This window comes from Bos indicus, chromosome 20 (genome assembly GCF_029378745.1).
Source record: "Bos indicus isolate NIAB-ARS_2022 breed Sahiwal x Tharparkar chromosome 20, NIAB-ARS_B.indTharparkar_mat_pri_1.0, whole genome shotgun sequence".
Taxonomy (NCBI): domain Eukaryota; kingdom Metazoa; phylum Chordata; class Mammalia; order Artiodactyla; family Bovidae; genus Bos; species Bos indicus.
Window position 1 is genome coordinate 56,252,927 of NC_091779.1, and position 22,541 is coordinate 56,275,467.

Here is a 22,541-nt window from a genome sequence, read left to right on the forward strand (position 1 = left end):
TGGGCTGGAAGTTGTCTGTCATCCACGCCCCTGTTGCACCCTCCCTGGGATGAAGACATCCCCCCACAGGATGGGCCAAAGGCAGGGCCTTATAGCTGGTCTGAGACCCATCTCTCTTGCCAGAAGCAATCCGGTGAGAAAATGGGCCTGTTGGAGCTTCAACACAAAACCCAGAGAACTGCATTTTGCCCAACGTCTAAGAAAACTGGCATGCTCAGTGGAGAACTTGGCCCGTGTCTCTCCTGGCTTTGCAGGAGGTTGGGAAATAAGGCCCGCTCTAAGCTCTAATGAGGCTCACCAGGGACCTTTCAGAGAATGCTCCAGACAGTAGCTTCAGGCTCACTGCAGGATATTGTGTATTGTTCTCATTGTAAGGGAGGAAACTTTGCAGGCTTCAGCAGGCCCTTTGTAGCTTCTGGATTTATTTGTAGTTCACTTTTTTTTCTCCTTTCTTTTCATTGACCATGTGTTAAATGGTCTCTGGATTTTGCTAAGATTTGAAAGATACATTTAGCACAGTAACCTAGAGGGGATTAACTCTTGAGTGGTTTGATTAAAATTACATGTTTAAGCAGTAGTGTTGTACTTAGAATACAGAGTCTTGGAATTAAAGTATGTCTCGTGTGCTACATCTCAAGTCCACCGACCACTCTACACCAGCAGTCAGTATTTTGTAATTCTGAATTCTTTTGATGACCACACTCCATTTTATTGTCACAAATCGGCCTGTGGCTTCTTCGTCAGTTACTTTTATTTTTTCAGTGTTGATCTGTGCTGGGCATTTCTGGTGATTGTTTTCTGTCCTTGTGGCTCACTGTTGGCTCTCTCTCTCTCTACCCTGGTTCAGTTTGAAGATAGTGAAGAGGACTTCGATTCTCGGTTTGATACAGACGACGAGCTTTCGTACCGGCGGGACTCTGTGTACAGCTGTGTCACGCTGCCTTACTTCCATAGCTTCCTGTACATGAAAGGTATGACCTGCGTCTGTCCTGGTGCCTGGGTCAGGGGTGAAGCGATGGGAAACTGAGGCTGATGGAAGGGGGACCGGGAAAATCTCCCCACATCCCCCTTCCCTGGTGTTAGGCCCTGTCAGGTGGATGGAGGGGACGCCATGGTGGTGTGGCATTGGTGACCCGATCAGACTGTGCGTTAGGACAAAGGGTCTGCAGCCTCTGTCACCGTTTTCAAGCCATCTCTCTCTGTTGCCTCCATGTTTCGTGTGTGTGTGTGTGAGTCAGTCAGTTGCGTCCGACTCTTTATGACCCCGTGGATTGTAGCCCACCAGGCTCCTTTGTCCATGGAATTCTCCAGGCAAGAATACCGGAGTGGGTTGCCATTTCCCTCCTCCAGGGGATCTTCCCAACCCAGAGACTGAACCCGGGTCTCCTGCATTGCAGGCAGATTCCTTACCATCTGAGCCACCAGGGCAGCCCTTCACATCTCATATCTGTGCTGTCTTCCTCCCTCCCTTTCTCTGTCCCTACATCTTTTCCCCTTTCTCTTTCTTACACATGTACAGACACACTTGTGTGCTGCCGCTGTGGTTGGTGCAACCCATTACAATAATAAAGCTCCATTTTTGCTTCCCACAGGAGTCTTAGAGACCCTGGAGGGATGTCTTATACACAGAAAAGTAAAGATCTGAGAGTGGGCCGCCCCTGGCTTGAACTGCCTGTGACACCTATTGTCTGTCCCTTGCTCATGATGAGAATTTTATTTTATTTTCTCATTGCCTTGGAACTTGGAATATTGAACTGGACCTTAAAATGCTTGGGGACCTTGAAGAACCCTTCTTCTGGAAAAGTACTTAATCAAGACCTTGTCCCTGTGGCTTATTCGTGTTCTCGACCTTGACTTCCAAATCAGTGAAGAGGGGTCGGGAGAAACCATAATCATCACCAGTTTTATGTAGGTCATCAAAAGAGGGGATTGTCTGGTTTCTCGCTCGGCCCTGGACTGGATGAAGGGAGAGGCCAAGTCTTGTGGGTCGAGTGGAGACAACAAGACCCACCCTCCCCAGATGGTTTGAGTTCTTGGTGTTTTCTCTGACCCTTTGTTTCTGTGCTTGCCTTTGCTTCTCTTTTCTGTTGGTATATTTTTCTTTTCTCATACCTCTTTTGTTCTCCTTAATACTTTTTCTGTGTGTTTATTTTTTTTTTCCTTTTAACTTGGTTTCTTTTTTGCTACTTCACTTTCCTTCTTTGACATCTGTGTAGCTGCTAACGTCGGTCACTTACTTTTAAAATTTCTGCTGTTCGCAGCCTCAAAGGGCCCATGGAAACCTCTCCAGGTTTGTTTTAGGGGAGATCTTCCTATTGGTGAAAGGTACTTTTTGATGGAAATTCTTGTAGTTGCATTGGGATGAAAAAGATTGAGGAATTCTAACCAAATAATCTGTTGAGGGAAAAAAATGTCATCACAAAGCAGAGTCTAATAATGTAATGAGTATCTAATCATAGCATTTTAAGATTTTCTCGTGCATTTCCCAGAATAAAGATAAGCTTTTTATAATTCTTATATTTTCCTCACCCCCAATTTATCTAGTTCTCTAAGTTAGCTTAAAAATTCCCTGTAAATCACTCTTAATTGTAATATATGGCATTCATTTATTATATAATCATCTTGATTAAAACAAAGAAGATTATGAAAAAGTAAATATACATTCAGAGCACTCAGATCCCAACATTAAATTGTTAAAAGCTCAAGAAGGTAAGCAAGTGAACTTTTGGCAAACTCATCTCTTAATAAAACAAATTATTGTGTAACTGCATCACCATTTAATCTCCGATACATTGTTGTTTGATGTTTAATAAGGCCTTAAGTTGTGACCAAAAGTTTCAAAGAAACGAGTGATAAGGCAAATCTAACCATCAGATTATATTTTGTGAGTGTAAATGAGTTTGCACCAGCCTAATAACCTCCTGAAGGTGTTTACAGTCAGGAAACTAAGAACACTGGTCAGATTCTCTAGATGAAATATGAAGGGGGCCCCCGGAATGGGGGAGGGAGGGCTGGGCGTGAGTCCCATCAATAACGGAAGCACAATGGAGTGACTGGTAGTGATGACTGTTGTAATCTGTGTCTTTAAAACAACTGTGAATAACCCTTATCGTTCAAAGACGATAAGATAATCGGATAACTTTGTACTACAGTTTCCTCTTGGCTTATTTTGAGAAACTTAGATTAAAGCCACAAATCAAGGAAAAGAAGTTTTCTCCTGCTAGTCCCCAGCAAGTTTGTTGTTTGTTAGGAAACAGCTCTGGTGCTTGGCGTGATCACAAAGGCTTCTCAGCTAAGTAAGCAGGACATTCTGTAGATACGAGACAGGACTGTCGTCTGTAAGAGTTAGCGAAACGTGTGCTCTGCAAGGCACACACGAGCCAGTGTTACCTGTGCTTCTCTTGTTCCACTGTGAGATTGAGATCTGCAATCACTGAGCAACCATTGAAAAAATTAATCTGAGAATGTCTGTTTTAAATATATTTCTAATCTGTAAAAGGAAAGCATTTCCTCTATATTCATTTTCAGTATCCACATTTAGATACTCTTTATTTGTGTTACTGGTGGATCAAAGAGATAACTAATTTATTGAAGTAGATGCGGTATTCTTCAGTGGATTTGTTAAAACAGATTCTTGACTTGTGGCAAAATGTCACTCTTGAGTGTCTTGGGAATCTAAGAATAATCAAATTATCCTGCTGGAAGACTATTAGAAATATTTTTTATGTTGTAAAAGATAATATCTGTAAATCCTGGTCTAGTTTCCTTCAACCACATTAATTTTCATGAAAGAAATTACAGCTAAATTCTCGTGTTCACGGTGCTGTCACAGTTTGGAGTCTTTGTTTCATAGTCTAAATTTTATACCTTGACATGTAAACCATTTTCAGATAATGATGCTTTTCTCTGAAGATGTTTGTTGAAAAAAGGGACATGTTATTTTCCTATGTAAGTTAGAGTTTATTGCTGAACTCCTGAATCTTATAGATGTTGTTCCTCACATTGACTAGACTAAGAAGGAAAGTGTTAACTTGGACACAGTTTAAACTAATTTCCCCTCCCTGGGGTGTCTGGACAGAAACAGGATCCATCAGCATGGAAATGGTTCTCCCCAACCCTCTACCCCAACCCCCATGGTCCTGCCTCACTCCGGGTTAGAATATCAGTCCCTTTGTAGTCTTGGTGTTAAGCTCCTCACCAAGATTTCTAAGCTAAGTGAGTAGGAACTTCTTTGGAAATAAGGAAAGATTGTATTTCTTTTTTTGGCTGCATCTAATGGTGTGCCAGATCTTAGTTCCCTGACCAGGTACTGAACTTGTGTCCTCCTGCAATAACCCATGGACCACCCAGGAAGTCCCAGGAAGGCTTCTGATATAATTCAAGCAAGCCAGTGTGGTCCCTCCCCTGTTCCCCCTGAACATGACCCTGCAGTGCTATGATCCATCGTTGGGGGCATGTCTGAAGGGAGGACATTTGGTGCAAAGTTAAGGATGGGCTGAACCTTAAGACCTACTGATCTTAACATCCAACTTGATGGACTTTCCTCAAACCCCTCCCTTCCCCCCGAACCCTGGGGAGACAGGTGGCCTCATGAACTCCTGGAAGCGCCGCTGGTGCGTGCTCAAGGACGAGACGTTCCTGTGGTTCCGCTCCAAGCAGGAGGCCCTCAAGCAAGGCTGGCTGCACAAGAAGGGTGGCGGCTCCTCCACCCTATCCAGGAGAAACTGGAAGAAGCGCTGGTTCGTCCTCCGCCAGGCCAAGCTGATGTACTTCGAGAACGACAGCGAGGAGAAGCTCAAGGGCACCGTGGAGGTCCGGGCGGCCAAGTACGTTGATGGGCCCTGGCAGGGGCTTGGGGCTGCTTCATCAAGTTGGTCCCTGACTCCAGGCTGTCTGGGACATGTTCTCTGAAGCAGTAGGTTGTAGGAGGTGATCGAGAGTCCTCACCATTCCTTTCAGTGCGTTGAATTATTAGGAAATCAGAGAAATAAGACCATCTGGGAAAATTCACTTGAGTTTTCAAACATTCATCTCTGGGTTATAAGATGCTCACTGAACATAGAACTAACCTGTTGGAAATGTGATTGGCTGTACACACAACTCATGGTGGGGATATTGATCCATTGGTTGAGCATCTCGTCATCCTTCTATGGATCAGCCTATCACTTTTATTTCTTCCCACACCCAACGGTAGCCAACAGATGGCTATCCTGGGAGCGGACAGTCCATCTGGAGGGGAGTGAAATGAATCATTTGTGTCCCACCTTTGCTGGGTTTCCTGGGCTCTTCATGCCAACAATGAGAGCAACAGAGCTGGGGTTTGAATCCAACACCCTCCTTTTTCTGCCACCTTTTTTTTTTTTTGGTCACACCACTCAGCTTGTGGAATCTTTATTCCCCAATCACAGATTGAACCCCGGCCCATGGCAATGAAAGCAGCAAGTCCTAACCACTGGACCACCAGGGAATTCCCTTCTTCCGGGTTCTTTTGAATCAAAGCATTTAACTGTTGAGGGCCTGTTGTATTTGTTAAAAATTAAGGTTTTCAGAAAATACTGAGAATTGAGGGGTAGCTGGTTTTCTTGGATAACTAAATACTGAGCATAAAATTTGGGGATGGCATGTAGCTACTCCCCACTCAAACTGAGTAATCATGTATGTTTAGAAAACGGGTAAAAATAAGCTTTGAGAGACTGAATTAACCCCTGAATTCATGAGACCTAAAAACGACATCCCGTTTCTACTCAACCAGCATCAGGAACTTTAGAAAATGGTTCATTGAAAAGTGGAGAGTTTAATCAGTTATGTATTTAATTTTAAGGATAAATACTGAAATGCAAACAGCAGAGTATTGGAACTTTCCAGGCTGCCGCTTTAGGGTTCCTCAGGAGGATCCCATGTTCCATAGTCAGATGGGTTCGTGGGCATTTGAATCTGAGTCCTGCAGGTGTTTGCAGCATGGCCCAGCTCTGAGCCTCCTGCAGTCTTCCCCCTGCCGTATATACCACGATGGTCCTCTCTTCACCCCATGGGCGGGGGGAGTCACAGATGCCAGGAGGCTGAGAGAGACAATTACGGTCGTGAATTTCACCAGTGTAAATTTGATGGATGTTCCTTTTGCTGCTCACTGTATAGCAAATGAATGCTTAATAGAGCCCTGTTCTCCAGGTGTTCTGTAGAAATTATAGAGGTAAGAAGTGTTATTTTCAGCTGTTGGTCGTGTTCTGTAGAGAGAAGGCAATGAGTTGTTAAGGTTTCACCATCATAAGGTTTTCTTCATTTTTTATTTTATTATATAAAAAATATATAGTTTGTATTATAGAAAATTTCAGTCATACGCAAGCATAGGTTGGAGACTAGAATGAAATTCATGCGCTCATTACTCAACGTTCAGTGGTTTCCCACTCCCAGCCAGTGGTGTTTCATTTGTGATCCCACCCTGCTCTCCCCCCTGCAAATTACATTTTCTGTTGTGGTTGACTGAGCTACATGACTCAAAGTATCTTAGTTCCCCAACCAGGGTTTGAACCCACACCCATGGCAGTGAAAACACCCAGTCCTAATCACTGGACTGCCAGGGAATTCCCCAAACTACATTTTTAAAGCAAGCCCTAACCATATAATTTCATTTGTGAATATTTGGTATTCACTTAAAGATTAAGACGTTCAAAAATATCACAATATTATTATCACATTTAAAAAGGAACACGAACCCCTTCTGTCATCCAAATTCTAGTCATTATTCAGATTTCCCCAGTTATCTTATAAATGGAGGTGATAGTGTTATTGGTTCGGGTTGGTTTCTTTCTTCAAATCAGAATCCAAATGAGGGTCATAGTTTTTGATCAGCTGACAGATCTCTCAAATTGCTTTCAATGTATATACCATCCGCTTCATCTTTTCTTTCACTCCCCATCTGTTATTGGAGATGCTGCCTCATTTATCCGGTAGTTGACATGCTGTGTTTATTGAGACCCTGACAGTATCATCATCTCCAGGGAAGCTTTTTATAAATGCAAGTCACTGGGTTCTACCCTGAAAAACTCCACCTGGGTTTTCTGAATGTTCCCCAGGATTCTGGTGGACCTGCTGTGGCTCAGAACCATGGCACCCACTCATTTTATACACAAGGTAACTGTGTTCCCAGGAATCTAAGGGGCTGGTCTGGGATGATGTGGTCTGGTTAGATTTCCCCTGAAAATTGTCACCCTGCTCCAGAGGCTGCAGTATCAGACACCTGGCTGATTGCTCCCCCATGAGGGTCACCTCTCTCTTCACTCCTGAGAAGGCACCACAGACGCCTGTGTGAATTCTGATCTTGGTTTTTCAAAATGTTTTATCTTAGTTGTTGTTCTTCAGTTGCCAAGTTGTGTCCAACTCTTTGCGACCTCAGGGACTGCAGCACTCCAGGCTTCCCTGTCCTTCACCATCTCCCAGAGTTTGCTCAAACTCATGCCCATTGAGTCGGTGATGCCATCCAACCATCTCATTCTCTGTCGCTCCCTTCTCCTCCTGCCTTCAATCTTTCCCAGCATCACGGTCTTTTCCAGTGAGTGGGCTGTTCGCATCAGGTAGCCAAAGGATTGGAGCTTTAGCTTGAGCATCAGTCCTTCCAATAAGTACTCAGGGTTGATTTCCTTTAAGAAATCTCATCTCAGTAACTCTAGCTAAAAGGTCATACAGTATTTATTTTTTCTAAGCGGACTGCTGAATGTTCTAGTTGTAAAATAAGTGTTTTACTGGAAACAGCTGTGCTACTTCAGCTGTCAAAGCAAGCTGTCTGTATCCCCAACACCCTTCTTCATCAAGGAGATCGCCACCTCTGGTCCCATCCCAACAGCTGCTTGTTTTACCCTGCTATTCGTAGCCTGGTCCACTGAGTTTGAACCTCTAGAGTTGTTTAAGATTGTTAGGATCAGATTCAGGTGGAATTGAGATCTAGAGACACTCAAGTCCTGCTCTTCACCCCGAAGCCCCTGGTAGAAATAGTGTGCCCTTATCAGAGGAAGTCAGAGGTGTCAGCAGCGGCCTTAAACCTTGTTGGAATGCTGTGATGAATGAAAGCGCTCTTGCAGATTGGCTTCAATGTGGGTCCTTTATAGAGCAGTGGGGGAGCCAAGGGAAGGTATAGGCAGACTGGGGCATCTGAACTGGATGGGCCTTGGATGGGCCAGGGGGAGAAGAGAGGCCCCTCCCCCAACCCCATTCCCGCCTCTCCACACCACCCTCCCAGCACAGCCCCCCCCCTTTTTTGAGCAAGAAGGAATCTCCCACCCCCAGAGGCCCCTTCATCATTTCTCAAAGTGAAAAGGCTGAAGGACTGGTGTCTGATTTTTCAGTTACTGTGAAATTTCTCTTCTTGCCCCTCCTCAAGCATTCATTCTCTGTTCCCGATCTGCGTTGGGTGCTTGTGTTCCCCTGCAGGGAGATCATAGATAACACCAGCAAAGAGAACGGGATTGACATCATCATGGCCGACAGGACCTTCCATCTGATTGCAGAATCCCCAGAAGACGCCAGGTGAGGTGCTGTGCTGTCCACTTGGTCGTAACTACATCCTCGTTCCTCTGCCGGCCTGGAGGTCACATGGGTCACTGTGGCACTGACCAGCCCTGAAAAGCTCTTAGCTGATTTTTCTAGTTGGGTATTTCTGTTAGGATGGTTGAAGGACTGAGTTGGAAGAGCTGAATGTATTGCACACTTGTCTCCTGGGGACTCTTTATGTCTGTTACAGTAACAAAGCACGTGGATTTCCAGCTTCACTTGCCACGGGACAGACCCTTTGTTGGGTGCACTCAGGCTTTTACTGTCACCAGTGGCATATGGAAACTGCACTCCTACACACAGCTGAAAGCCACCCTGTGGAAGCTTCTGAGCTTTGGAAGGGAGCAGCTTCTGTTTGCTTAAGGGTTGAAAAAGCAGGAACATTCACCACTGGCTGTTTAAACAAATGCCAGGATTGTGGCTTTTGGGAGGGTGCTTAAGGCTGTGACAGTGAAGAATTCTGTGGCTAGAGAGTTAGTTAACACTTAGCGGGAACTTACTACATTTCAAGCAGTGTTCAAAATGCTTCACGTGTACTAACTCATTTAATTCTCACAACAACCCAGTAGGGTAGCAGGAGTTACTGTTACCCGATTTTACAGAGTAGGAGACTGAGGTACAGAGAAAAGCTAGAATAATCTGTAAAGTAAGGCAAGCTCAGTTCTAGTGAACAGAGGCAGAAAGCCTCTGTTAGAAGCTTAGACTTCTGACTGAGCTCAGAAGACAGTGGTGTCTCTTACTGGCTGTGGCAGGTTGTCTGACTTTCCTGGACCTCGATGTCCATTGTTATGCCAATGGGCACCAATCAAGGACCGGGGTCTGCCCCTCAGTATGATGCATGGCAGGATCGCTCAGGACAGCCTGTGTCTTGTCTGTCCCTGCTGCTTTCTGGGTGTGTCGGGTCAGGTTGGAGCTGCCTGTCATCCAGCGCCAACAAAAGGAGCTCGTCTGAGCTCAAAATGCTCATCTGAGCAATGCCACAAAATACCTTCTAATTTATGAGGGTGACATCCTTTGGCCTGTGTTCTTCACTTTTCAGAACTTCCCTGGTGGCTCAGATGGTTAAGAATCTGCCTGCAATGCAGGAGAATCCAGATCAGTCCCTGGATTGGGAAGATCCCTTGGAGGAGGGAATGGCAACCCATTCCAGTATTCTTGCCTGGAGAATTCACTTTTCAGCTCAGAAATCACTAGAATCTTCCAGAGAGTTCTCGGGGCCTTTATGACCCCTTGCCCTTTGGATGTTTCTATGTTGATACAACACCATGGCAGCAGCATTAAGGGCAAAGAAAATAATTTCTTCCCATGGGAACGAACTAAAACCCCTGCTCAGATCCATAAATCATGACACACGCTGGAAAAACAAGCAGACCTGGAATTACAGCCCCATGATTCTGTCTGGGACTCCTGGAGACCAAGTGTGGTTTTCTGCGGTCCGGGGAATGCCCGCGGCTTTGCGACTGAATTATAGACCTAGCGCTTGGCAGCAGCCCTGTCGGTTTTGTTCCATAATGAACCTGCTAAATTTAACATTTGGAATATTGTAGCCAAGGAATTTTTGCCCTGACCGGTGGAGCACATTTTTACAAATTCTTTTTCAGATTCTGAGTTGTACTTGATTTAGGAGAAGAGATTTTTTAGATTTGAGGGGGTCACCTGTACAGATGGAAGCCACAGCAGATTGTGTGTGTGTGTATCTGTCTGTCTATCTGATCCCATGTGACCTACGTTTTAAATGTATCTGTTGCTCCGTGTTTGACTTGGGATGTTTTTGAGCTTTATAAAGCAATAACTGAAGTCCTGCCTTTGGATTAACTAGAGTTGATGAACAAATTCATATTAAAATGTTTCCATTGGTCTCCCTAAGAGTCTCTCTGTGTTGAGTATTTTCAAGCTCTTCATTACATGTTTCTGCTTTAGGAATCACAGAAAATGTTAGTGCTTTGCTATAAATAATTTACATGACTTACCTTTAAATATAGATATTAATTTTTTTACTTAAACATGCCATTGGATACCAAGTACTTTCTCAGCTTTAGCTACAGGAGTGTGTATATGTGTCTGCTCAGCCCCCTGCAGGAGAAGAATGTCCTGGAATCTCACATTCGGTACCTCTCACTTGTAGTTGCTTAGTAAATAATGGATGGATGGATTGACAGACCAACAGACAACTGGACATGTGTAGTCATTTTTCTCAAGCGTGTATTGTGTTTCTAGTTACAACATAACTTTTGTTCTGCTTGACTTTTCTGGAATTGACCTGTTTTCCTTCATTATATGAATCTGATAAGGCTGGAAGTACCAAAAACCTTTTGAAATGAAGGCAGAAGTATTCTCTAGTCAAAATAATTTTCTGCTTCAGGCATTTGTTTTCTGTTTCCAACTCTCCTGTGGTTTTATGCACCTAGGTAGAAATCCATCAGGGGTTTGGAAACCTCATCCTGGGATTGAGTAGACACCCAAGATGATGCTCTTATATTATAGGTCTTCTTATCTCAGAATACACTTTTTAAAGCTGAGAAGGCACTTGCATGTTCCGTAGGTTATAAGTAATATCTTCAGTAAAGACTCTTGACCTCAGGGTTTTGGATAGAACTGAGGGTCTTATTTCTTGCTGCCAATTTCTCTAGAAACTCATTGTCATCACCATTAAATGTCCATGTGAATGTAGGGCCAGAGAAAAGGGATTTCCCACTGATGGGAAGTCGCATCAGACGGTGCTTCAAGGTACCTCGGCTGCTTCTTCTACCCTTGCCCCTTTGGTGGTAGTGTAACTACATTTACCCGTGAGGAACAGGCAAGTTAAGAAAGTTGCTCAGAGCAGATGGGAGGTGGAACAGGGTGTCCCTGTTCTGTAAGTGCAGAGATTGGCCATCCCTTGACCCTCGCTGTCTCCTTCCCACAGCCAGTGGTTCAGTGTGCTGAGTCAGGTCCACGCATCCACAGACCAGGAGATTCGGGAGATGCATGATGAGCAGGCAAACCCACAAAACGCTGTGGTATGTAAGCTGTGGTGGAGTGGAGGGGGGCAATCCCAAGAGGGGCAAGGGGACCAGGAACTTGCGGACAGTTTTTTTTTTTTTTTTAAGTAAGTAATAGTATAATAATTGGGCTTTCCAGGTGGCTCAGTTGGTAAAGAATCTACCTGTGATGCAGGAGATGCAGGTTTGATCCCTGTATTGGGAAGATCCCCTGGAGGAGGGCATGGCTACCCACTCCAGTAGTCTTACCTGGAGAATCCCCATGGACAGTGAATCCATGTCCTGCATCATGGAAGGCTATCGTCCATGGGGTCCCAAAGAGTAGACATGACTAGAGCAACTAAGCACACACACACTATAATAATGAAAGAGAGAAACAGGAATATCTTGGTAAAAATCATTCAGAAACACAAGAAATTATAGAAGATTCTGAGTGGTAATAGATTACAGATTGCCCATCTGGAACAAAAAGCATTCCAGTTTTTATGAAATCATTTAAGCTTATTATATTTTCTTCAAAAGATTTACTGAATTACAAATAGTATTCATTCTATTGTTATTCTATCCCAGACATGTATAAACAGAGCCACAAAACCATATTTTAGAAGTAGTTTCCTTTTCATATAAATATAAAATTCAAGATAGATCATAATATAAATCAGAAAATTGGTACGATTGAAAGAAGTTCATAAACACTCTTCACTGAAAGTATTTTAGGAACAAGACAGAAAGATTCGCTTATAATTTATTTGATGAGTAGACTGTAGATTCTGCCCTGTCTCAAGGCTGTCTGTACTGAATGAAGGGGAATGTTTCTTTAGATAACTATTACTTCACAGTTAACACAAAAAGAAGGAGCCTTTTTTGTTTGCCTGCTTGGAGAGGCATCATCTAGGGGTGTTATCATGATGTGTGCTGTACTCCAATGGTTCTCTGAGTTTCTCTGCTTTTCGCTCCTTTCCAGGGCACTTTGGATGTGGGGCTGATCGATTCTGTGTGCGCCTCGGACAGCCCAGATAGGTAAGCTCAGGTGTGATGGTTAACAAAAGTACCTGCTCATTACCTGCAGGCACCCACAGGCCTCTATGCTCAGGCTTCATGTTCCCACCTGGTCTGCTCCAGCAATCACGGTCTTCCTCTCTGGGTGTCTTTGGTGTGTGGGGGATCAGAGGTGAGGGAGACCATGGAAACCTAATTTAGACAGTCATAGAGACAAACGGGCTTCCCAGGTGGCCCCGTGGTAAAGAGTCTCCCTGCAGTGCAGGAGATGTGGGTTCAGTCCCTGGGTCGGGAACATCCCCTGGAGAAGGGAATGGCAACCCACTCTAGTATTCTTGCCTGGGAAATCCCATGGACAGAAGAGCCTGTGGTCCTTGGGGTCACAAAAGAGTCGGATACAACTAGGCGATTAAACAATAACAACAAGAAAACTGGGAGAAACTTGGGATTCATTTAATAAGAAAATGCTTGTGTCCCAACACAGGAGTGGGTGAACTTCCCCCTTCTATATTTTAATAATGAACTAGAAAAGGATTTTGATGGAAGGTTATATGTAGAGTATTAATAAATTAAACCACAGTCATTTATTTCCCTTGCCATGCCTTCCTGGCCCGTGCCCTTAAATATAGCATATTTTCAGTTTTGCTTTTTTTGTTTTTGAAGGCAGATCATCTTTGGCAGTCGTCTCAGGGGTCTTTGTACCCAGTGACCATCATCTTTACCGTCTTTATTTTGCTTCCCCACTTAAGAATTCTGAGTATGAGTGGAAATTGACTTCTGCCTTCAATAACATTGCTTTAGAGAGAATAGAAATGAATTCAAATTGACAACAAAAATCATGTCTCCTGGGCCAAATGAGAGTTCTGAGGTGTCCGTCACTCAGCGTTCACGAAGGCTTTTCTGAACTGTATTCTTTGTTTCTACTAGTCACCCTGCACCTCCCCATACCTGGCTCAGGAACGTGAACACGTGCATGTCACGTCAGTCATCGAAGCCCAGGTCCTGATTCTGACGGTCACGTTCCTGCCTGCATCTCTCTTCCTTTAAACCCCTTCCTCTGGCACGTTGGGCATGTGATGATCCACGGGAGAAATTTCCATCCCTACCTTGCTTTTCCCTTTTCCCCAAGTGCTCACCTTTCTCCTTTCCCGACTCTAGAAAAATCTTGTTTTTTAAGGACCATCTGTCTGTCCATACTATAGTCCTGTTCCTCTTTCTTTTCCTTGAATTTTTGCAGCACTTAGCTTCAGCAAACATGTGAAAAGTTCCAAAATACTGTTCATAGTCCCTAGCTCCAGTAATTAAGAATTAATAGAAGCAAGGTCCTATGAGAGATTCAGGGCATTGCCAGATAAAAAGATGCAGGAGGAAGTAAATTTCCATTATTAATTTATCTCTGCCTGGAAAAGACCCCCTTGTCAGCTCACACTGAGGTCATGGATCCAGGTGGCGCTCTGTTCCAGGCATAGTCAAGTGTATAAGATGTTCCACTTACAGCTGTTTACTGATCTTCTGTTACTGGTGTATGACATTCCATTACCGACCCACAGAAATATTATCCAAGGCAGGAAGAAATTTACTTTGGAGAGGCATCCAAAAAAAATCTTTCCCCCACGGTCACCTTGGTTAGCCTGCCCGGAACCGAATTTCGTCTGGAAAGTTTTGCGAGAAGAAATGTTTTTCCTTCCAGGACCTTTCAGAATGTGTTGCTCCAAGTGTAAAGGTTAATGAGGCATGAAACAAATCCTGCAGAAATGAGTGAGGTTTGCCTCAGCAGAAAATACAAATAGCACTGCCATTTTTCTCCCCATGATCCGTAAGCCAGGAAAAAGACGTTCAGTCTCGGTTCACACGGAGGTGACGGTTTCAGTGGAGCTAAGCGGTTTTGCTTCCTTCTCTCCCCGCCGCTCAGACCTAACTCATTCGTGATCATCACGGCCAACCGGGTGCTTCACTGCAACGCCGACACGCCGGAGGAAATGCACCACTGGATAACGCTGCTGCAGAGATCCAAGGGCGATACCAGAGTGGAGGGCCAGGAGTTCATAGTGAGAGGTGATGCCCTGGGGCCTTCTGACTGATTCATAGTGAGAGGTGACGCCCTGGGGCCTTCTGACTGGTGGAGCCCTGTTTTCATCTACAGGAGTATCTGCTGCATTTCCGTTTTAAGCCTCTTTTCTGAATAATTTTGCCTTTTTTTTTTTTAATTGAAGTATAATTGCTTTGTCCAAGTTCATAGACATGAACTTGGGCAAACTTGGGGAGATGGTGAGGGACAGGGAGGCCTGGCGTGCTGCAGTCCATGGGGTCGCAAAGAGCCGGACACAACTTGGTGACTGAACAGCATAATTGCTTTACTGTGTTGTGTTTCTGTTGTACATTGAACTGAATCTGCTCTATGTGTGCATATATCCCCTCCTCCTTGGATGATTTTGCCTGCTGGCATTGTTAAAAATCACCAAAGAAGGAAGGATTGTGGTCATTGCTAGCAGATGTATAGAAAGACACCCCATTTGTAAGCCGATTGTCACCTGGTATTAGATGCATCCTGGTTTTGAATTTACACTTCAGTCTGTCTTTCCAGGGTGGTTGCACAAAGAAGTGAAAAACAGTCCGAAGATGTCGTCCCTGAAACTGAAGAAACGGTGGTTTGTGCTCACGCACAATTCCTTGGATTACTACAAGAGCTCGGAGAAGAACGCTCTGAAGTTGGGCACCCTGGTTCTCAATAGTCTTTGTTCGGTCGTCCCACCTGATGAGAAGATCTTTAAAGAGACAGGTAAGTGGTGCGGTATGCTTCGGGCTGATCATGCCTGAGACATGGCCCGACTGATCGTAGGAGTTCCAGGTTTGCTCAGAGCGAAGGGGCGAGGTCCCCACCTAGCGTGTGTATATTCCCTCCTCTCCCCTCCAAAAATATCTCTTTCCTTGCTTAATTGTCTTTTGAGGCTATCCATGCTTACCTATATAAACACTTGATAATGTAAACCATAGTAAAGGGTCCTGATTTATTGAGTTGCTGAAAGATTCTTCTCAGGACAGTGGAATGTAAACAGACAAAGGTTTTCCTGCAGAACGCCTTGTTTTTCTGTGCTTGTGTTTTTGTCTTTCTCACCGTTGCACTCTGAGAGTCATAATGCAGCCTAAAAACAAGGTAAATTCTGAGTGTCAGTGAACATAACCCAGTAGAATATAAAGCAGTCACACAAGCTTCTTTTTCTTGTCCCCTTTTGGGTATTATGAAAGATGTTTCTAGATTGTTTATTTTGATTTTTGTTGCTAGTTGTGACTTTGTGCTTTTGTAGTATAGTTACTCCATTCAAAAAATACTCATGTATTTTTTTTTAACTGAAATCACTCCATTACACTTTCATCCGGTGTCTGAACACTTGGACTGCTTGCTTTGCATAAACAGTTTCTTTTGAAGGGAGGAGGAAGAATCCTAAAGAAAGGAAAAGAAGGAACAGAAGACGGGGGGGGGGGGGGAGTCAGAAATCTGAGGCAAGAGTTCTGACTCTTGTCCAGAGCCTTGAACAGGGCTTTAGTTTATGCCTGTTGCTGCTTTTAGAGCAGGTGGTACTAATTATATGCTTGATTCTGGGCTTATCATTTTAATGTTTGTCTCTCCCTCTCAACTGTAACTTCCACTTGACTTTGGGTATCTAGTGCAGGGCCAGGGCACTTGGAAGAAGTCAGCAAATAGCTCCTGAACTAAATAATAAGGGACTTAGGTGGAGACGACGTGGGTGCTGGATTTCTGGGACTCTGGCATGAGGATGTCACCTTGGCCCCCAAGGTTAACACTGATACATGCGTGTCCCTGCTCTCAGGCTACTGGAACGTCACCGTGTACGGACGCAAGCACTGCTACCGGCTCTACACCAAGCTGCTCAACGAGGCCACCAGGTGGTCCAGCGCCATTCAAAACGTGACGGACACCAAGGCCCCAATTGACACGCCCACGCAGCAGCTGATTCAAGATATCAAGGTGGGCGTGGCCATAGTGGTCTGTGGTAGCCCACAGAGTCCCACCCTCAGAACACCAGGACGTCAGCATTAGTCACGCTTCATTTTCACTCTGTAATCAGAACTAACTCTTGGTCAATTTCGTGTTTGTGCATCCGGGTTTTTAAAAATCTAAATGCTCGACTGCACGTGGAATGTGATGCTAAAGCTGTCATGTCTCTGGGGAGGTGTTAGGCATGGCCGGCGAGGCAAACCCAGCTGTAGAGCTCTGTAGGCCGAGGGACAGTGGTCTGTAATTTGGGGTGGGGGCTCCCCAGTCGCAGGGATGTGGTGTGACCTGTGTGGGGGACAACCTGCATGTCACAGATTCCACTTGAGCCCAAGTTGGGGCCCTTCTAGGAGTCACAAAATAATTCTACTTTCAGTCAACGGTTTCTAGACCACACAAGTGGATTCACTAAGAGCCCATAATCTAAAACTAATTCCTAGTGCTCAATCATGTCTGACTCTTCACAACCCCATGGACTATAGCCCACCAGGTTCCTCTCTCCATGGGATTTTCCAAGCAAGACTATTGGAGTGGGCTGCCGTTGCCTCCTCCAGGGATCTTCCTGACCCAGGGACCAAACTTGCACCTCCTATATTGGCAGGTGGATTCTTGACCCCTGAGCCACCAGGGAGAATCCCAAGATGGGTCTAGAACATTGGAATCCTTGTCAGGTGCCTCTAAACTCACAGAAGAAGCTCCCAAGTTTGTGGACCAACGTTGACCTTGTTAAATTGTGATTTTCTGTTGATAAGATTACTTGCTCTGAGTAGATACTGAATGAATGAATGATTAAACGGCAGCCATGAACAAGGATCACGGCACGGCGCTCATTTTCCAGGAATGGAAACGGAGACATGGGATGTTCTGGTTGCGTTGTTCACATAACGGGTCAGTCCCTCGTGCAGAAGCAAGTCAGGGGAATTATTTTTATGCTGTTCCTCCAAGGTTTCCATGTGGGCAGGGTTCCAATATGAAGGAAAGAGCCAGAGCTCTGACAGAAAAGACACCACAAGGATAGTGAGGCAGGTGTTTATTTACTGATCTCTGTCAAAGGAAAGGAACTCGTCAGATCCAGGATGGAAGCTGTGCCTTTGTAAAGTGGGAGAGGGTCTAACGCATTGATAGGATATTATTACCCACAAAATTCAAGTCAGCCTCTTGATTCCAAAATGATATGTTTTCTGGACATTTGGAGTCAAATTCCTGCAAGTCAGTTATCCTACAAACTGCAGAGCTGTTTGGGGAACCCTTGAAACTAATATGTCATTAGGAACACTTGAAACTAATAATGTCATTTCTTGTCACAAAAAAAAAAAATGAATTTTTTGAAGCTTTCCTGTGAGAAAAGAAAGAAAAAAGCGTGTATCAGCTGAACGTTCTCTTCAAAGCTATATCTTATCTACCCCTCTGTTTATTATATAAATCAAACATGAAAGAGTAAATAGTTTTTAACTGTGAAACTGTGATTCTTAACATTTAGAAGCACTTCTTAACTTAGACAAATACATTTAATTCATTTGTTAAATGAAATCAGATGTTAAAAAAGTAAGGAGAATTTTTTGATATGAAGCAATGCTTCTTAAGAAATGAGTCAAGATTGCCCTAATTATTTCCATATCATATTTTTAAAGTAATTAAAACATATTTCCTTCTCGTTTTCAGTTGAGTGTTATTGAAAAAGTTTCATAGTGGAAATGAAATTGCCACGATAGAATGATTTATTCCCTCTCCTCCAACATTTCTGTTGATTCAAAGTTCTAAAAATAATTGTGACTTTTTCAGATCCCAAATTAATGTTTTCGGAACATGAATACATGATGAAATTCTCTGAGAGGAGCTCTTATATTTCAGGAGTTCTCAGGAAAGAACAGTCTCACGGATAGCATATTACAGTGTCATTTCCATGCGTATTACAGTGTCATTTTCAGATGGACAATACAAAAGACCAGTGAGAGAACTAGAAAAATGTATTTTTTTTTCTAGCGGCCACCCCACACAGTTTGCAGAGTCTTCGTTTCCTACCCAGGGATCAAACCCAGGCCCCCTGCAGTAGAAACGCCGAGTCCTAATCACTGAACAGCTAGGGAATTCCTATTTTTAAAATGAATTACAAACCAGGATAGCATGATTTGCCAAATGACTTATGGCTAAATAATTAGCAAAAGAAATTATTAATTTTTTAAGTATATGTAATTTCCAGAGATTGCTCCTTAGACGAAAACCTGTGACAAACCTAGACAACATATTAAAACGCAGAGACATCACTTTGCTGACACAGGTCTGTATAGTCAAAGCTATGGGTTTTTCAGTAGCCATGTGTGGATATGAGAGTTGGACCATAGAGAAGGCTGAGTGTGGAAGAATTGGTGCTTTCAAATTATGACGTTGAAGAAGACTCTTGAGAGTTCCTTGGACTGCAAGGAGACAAGGGAGTCAATCCTAAAAGAAACAAGCCCTGAATATTTATTGGAAGGACTGATGCTGAAGCTCCAATCTTTTGGCCACCTGATGTGAAGAGCCAACTCATTGAAAAATACCCTGATGCTGGGAAAGATTGAGGGCTGGAGGAGAAGGGGATGACAGAGGATGAGATGGTTGGATGGCATCAGCGGGCATGAGTTTGAGCAAAACTCCAGGAGTGAAGTGAAGGACAGGGAAGCCTGGCATGCTGCAGTCCATGGGGTTGTTCAGACACAAATTAGTGACTGAACAACACCACCAACAATCTCCAGAGGGAAGGTTTTTTAGTAACATAGGAAAATATACACAGACCAAAAGAGAATGAGAATAAGCTATGTAAGAAAAACAGGAATGTGTGATTTGTCCTGAAACATCGCTTGTGGGTGTCTTGGTGCTTGAGATGATTAATGCTGGATTCCCACCGCCATCCCCAAGCTGCAGGTGTTCTGTGACGTATGAAAACCGTTCACGTGCAGGTGGATATGGGTGGCTTTTTCTTTCACGTGTATGGGGCTTACAATGAGCTTGTGGGCGTTCTCTCATGACCCTGTTCTTCTCAAGGAGAACTGCCTGAACTCGGACGTGGTGGAGCAGATATACAAGCGGAATCCCATCCTGAGGCACACCCACCACCCACTGCACTCGCCACTCCTGCCCCTGCCCTACGGAGACATCAACCTCAACTGTGAGTCCCAAATTCCACCCGGACCTGGGACACGGTGCTGCGGTTCCCTGTCAACTCTTGAGCTCCATCAGATATGCGTTGATTAGTTCTAGCGGCATGAGGATTGTTGTATTAAAGAACATGCCAGTTCTCCCTAGGAACTCACGGTACCCTTCGTATACTAGAACTGGGGTTCCCAACTGCCAGGATCAATGCCTGGTGATCGGAGGTGGCTGATGTAATAATAATAGAAATAAAGTACACAATACATGTAGTGCACTTGAATCATCCCCAGCCATCCCCACCCACCTCACCTGGCCCATGGAAAAGTTGTCCTCCACAAATTTGGTCTCTGGTGCAAAAACGATTGGGGAACGCTGTAAGAAGCAGACGCTAAACAGGTGTCTTACCTGTCAAATGTGGAACTTGTTTGGCATAGACCAGCTTCTGAGCAAGCATTTTGCACAGTAAAATAGTTCAGTTATGTGTTTAAATAGTTTAAACAACTAAAAATAATTTAGTTTAGCCTGCCTCAGTTTGGCTGATTGGAGTGTCCAGGGCACGTGGTGGGCACTGCCTCCTGAAATAGCTCTAGTCCCCAGTCCTGCCTCTTGTCCACTGCCCAGCGGGTACTTCTCCAAACCCCACATGGTGGGCACTGCCCAGAGGGTACCACCTCTGAACCCCTCCTGTGACTCGTGCTTGTTTTGCTCCTCGTAGTGCTCAAAGACAAGGGCTACACGACGCTTCAGGACGAAGCCATCAAGATATTCAACTCCCTCCAGCAGCTGGAGTCCATGTCCGACCCTATTCCCATCATCCAGGGCATCCTCCAGACGGGGCACGACCTCCGGCCTCTGCGAGACGAGCTGTACTGCCAGCTCATCAAGCAGACCAACAAGGTGCCGCACCCGGGCAGCGTGGGCAACCTCTGCAGCTGGCAGATCCTCACCTGCCTGAGCTGCACCTTCCTGCCCAGCCGCGGGATCCTCAAGTACCTCAAGTTCCACCTGAGAAGGTACGAGGTGGCCTGGGCGGCTCTGCTCACGTTGGGGGGCGCAGTGGCCCGTGGCTCTGAAAACTCAGACCCAGAACAGAAGACGCCTGGTGTGGCTCAGCCTCCTAGGTCACTGGAGCAGCTCACCAGGGGCAAACGACCTTTGTGTCTCTAAACCACACGGGGCTGGTCCAGGGACCAGGTCACTTTGAGGTCCTGATGTGTAGGACGCTGGATAAATTGAATGCCACCACTCTATATGAGGGCTTTCCTGGTGGCTCAGCAGTAAAGTATCCATCTGCAATGCAGGAGATGGGCTCGATCCCTGGGTTGGGAAGATCCCCTGGAGGAGGGCATGGCAACCCACTCCAGTATTTTTGCCTGGAGAATCCCCATGGACAAAGGAGCCTGGTGGGCTGTAGTCCATGGGGTTGCAGAGAGTTGGACATGAATGAAGCAACTTAGCACATGCAAACTCTATAAAAACAGGAAAAAAAAAAAACAAAAACCGTTAGATATTTGTTTCAGATCAAGCAGGTGGAAACTGATTCAGATGCAGATTAACTGTGAAGAAGGGATTTTCACAGGACAGTATGAGGCACGTGGCTTTTTCAATCATAATAGATCTGCATAGGTCAGCTGGTAGCAAAAGTTGCTCCTAGTCATACTTGGGCTCTTTGGTCTCTGGATTTTCTTCCTTCCTTCCTTCCTTTCTGTCTCTCCCTTTGTGCTGCTTTCGTCTTAAACAGCACAGGGTGAACTACAGAAGTGGCTGGCACTGGCTCCGCTCCCCACTGGGACCCCACTGGCCACCTTGGTCTGCGGCGCCTTGAAGCTGCCCAGCTCTCCGTAGCCAGCCATGCTCAGTCTGGCAACTAACGGTCGGTGTTTGTCTCCTAGGATACGGGAACAGTTTCCAGGAACTGAGATGGAAAAATATGCCCTCTTCATTTACGAATCTCTTAAGAAAACCAAATGCAGAGAGTTTGTGCCTTCGCGAGATGAGATAGAAGCTCTGATCCATCGGCAAGAGATGACGTCCACGGTGCACTGCCACGGTGGGGGCTCCTGCAAGATCACTGTCAACTCCCACACCACGGCCGGGGAGGTAAGCGGGAGGCCCAGGCCCACGCGCTTCCTCAGACAGGAAAACCGTGCGCAGTCCGGCTGGCGTACTGCCGCTGCTCAGTAAACGAGGACATGCCCGTACTCCTGCTAATCTGAGAAGCAGTGGAGTGTCTAGTAGGCGTTATGGACCTGACTCAGCCACCGTGACGAGGGTGTATCTGATCGTTTCTGCAGTAAAGTATTTCTGTTTGCCACACAAATAATCTGGAACATGGGTCTTCCCCGGTGGCTCACTGGTAAAGAATCTGTCTGCCAATGCAGGAGCCACAGTAGACATGGGTTTAATCCCGGGGTGGGAAAGATCCCGTGGAGGAGACCAAGGCAACACTCCAGTATTCTTGCCTGGAGAATCCCAAGGACAGAGGAGCCTGACGGGTTACAGTCCGTGGGGTCACAGAGAGACAGACGTGACTCAGTGACTAAACAACAGCAATCTAGAGCAGTAGGAGAAGGGAGCACAGTTTCTTTCTTTTTTCAATGTAAACTTAGTATTAATATTATAAAACTCATGGGCTAAAAGGAATAGTACAATAAAACCCAGGAAAGCTGGTGCAGCAGAAATATCAACGGAAATCACTGTTAGACAAAGGGGCTTTATTTTTGTTGTTGTTTACAATTGTATTTATCTGTTTATTTTGGCTGAGCTGGGTCTCTGTTGCGGTGTGCGGGCTTCTCATGTGTGGGCACACAGGCTTAGTTGCCCTGTGGCCTGTGGATCTTAGTTCCCCAACAAGGGATCAAACCCACGTCACC

The 22,541-nt window shown here is 45.0% G+C and overlaps 1 protein-coding gene across 1 annotated transcript in view; it reads left to right on the forward strand.

Annotated features, from left to right (window-relative positions):
- Positions 1–22,541, forward strand: part of MYO10 (myosin X) — a 259,996-nt gene that overhangs the window by 229,560 nt on the left and 7,895 nt on the right. Inside the window, exons 26-36 of the mRNA XM_070774825.1 lie at positions 848–971; positions 4,583–4,826; positions 8,425–8,520; positions 11,450–11,543; positions 12,490–12,545; positions 14,437–14,579; positions 15,109–15,303; positions 16,355–16,512; positions 19,561–19,684; positions 20,384–20,681; positions 21,561–21,768. Of these exons, the coding sequence (XP_070630926.1) occupies positions 848–971; positions 4,583–4,826; positions 8,425–8,520; positions 11,450–11,543; positions 12,490–12,545; positions 14,437–14,579; positions 15,109–15,303; positions 16,355–16,512; positions 19,561–19,684; positions 20,384–20,681; positions 21,561–21,768 (1,740 nt within the window). The remainder of the gene's footprint in view (positions 1–847; positions 972–4,582; positions 4,827–8,424; positions 8,521–11,449; positions 11,544–12,489; positions 12,546–14,436; positions 14,580–15,108; positions 15,304–16,354; positions 16,513–19,560; positions 19,685–20,383; positions 20,682–21,560; positions 21,769–22,541) is intronic.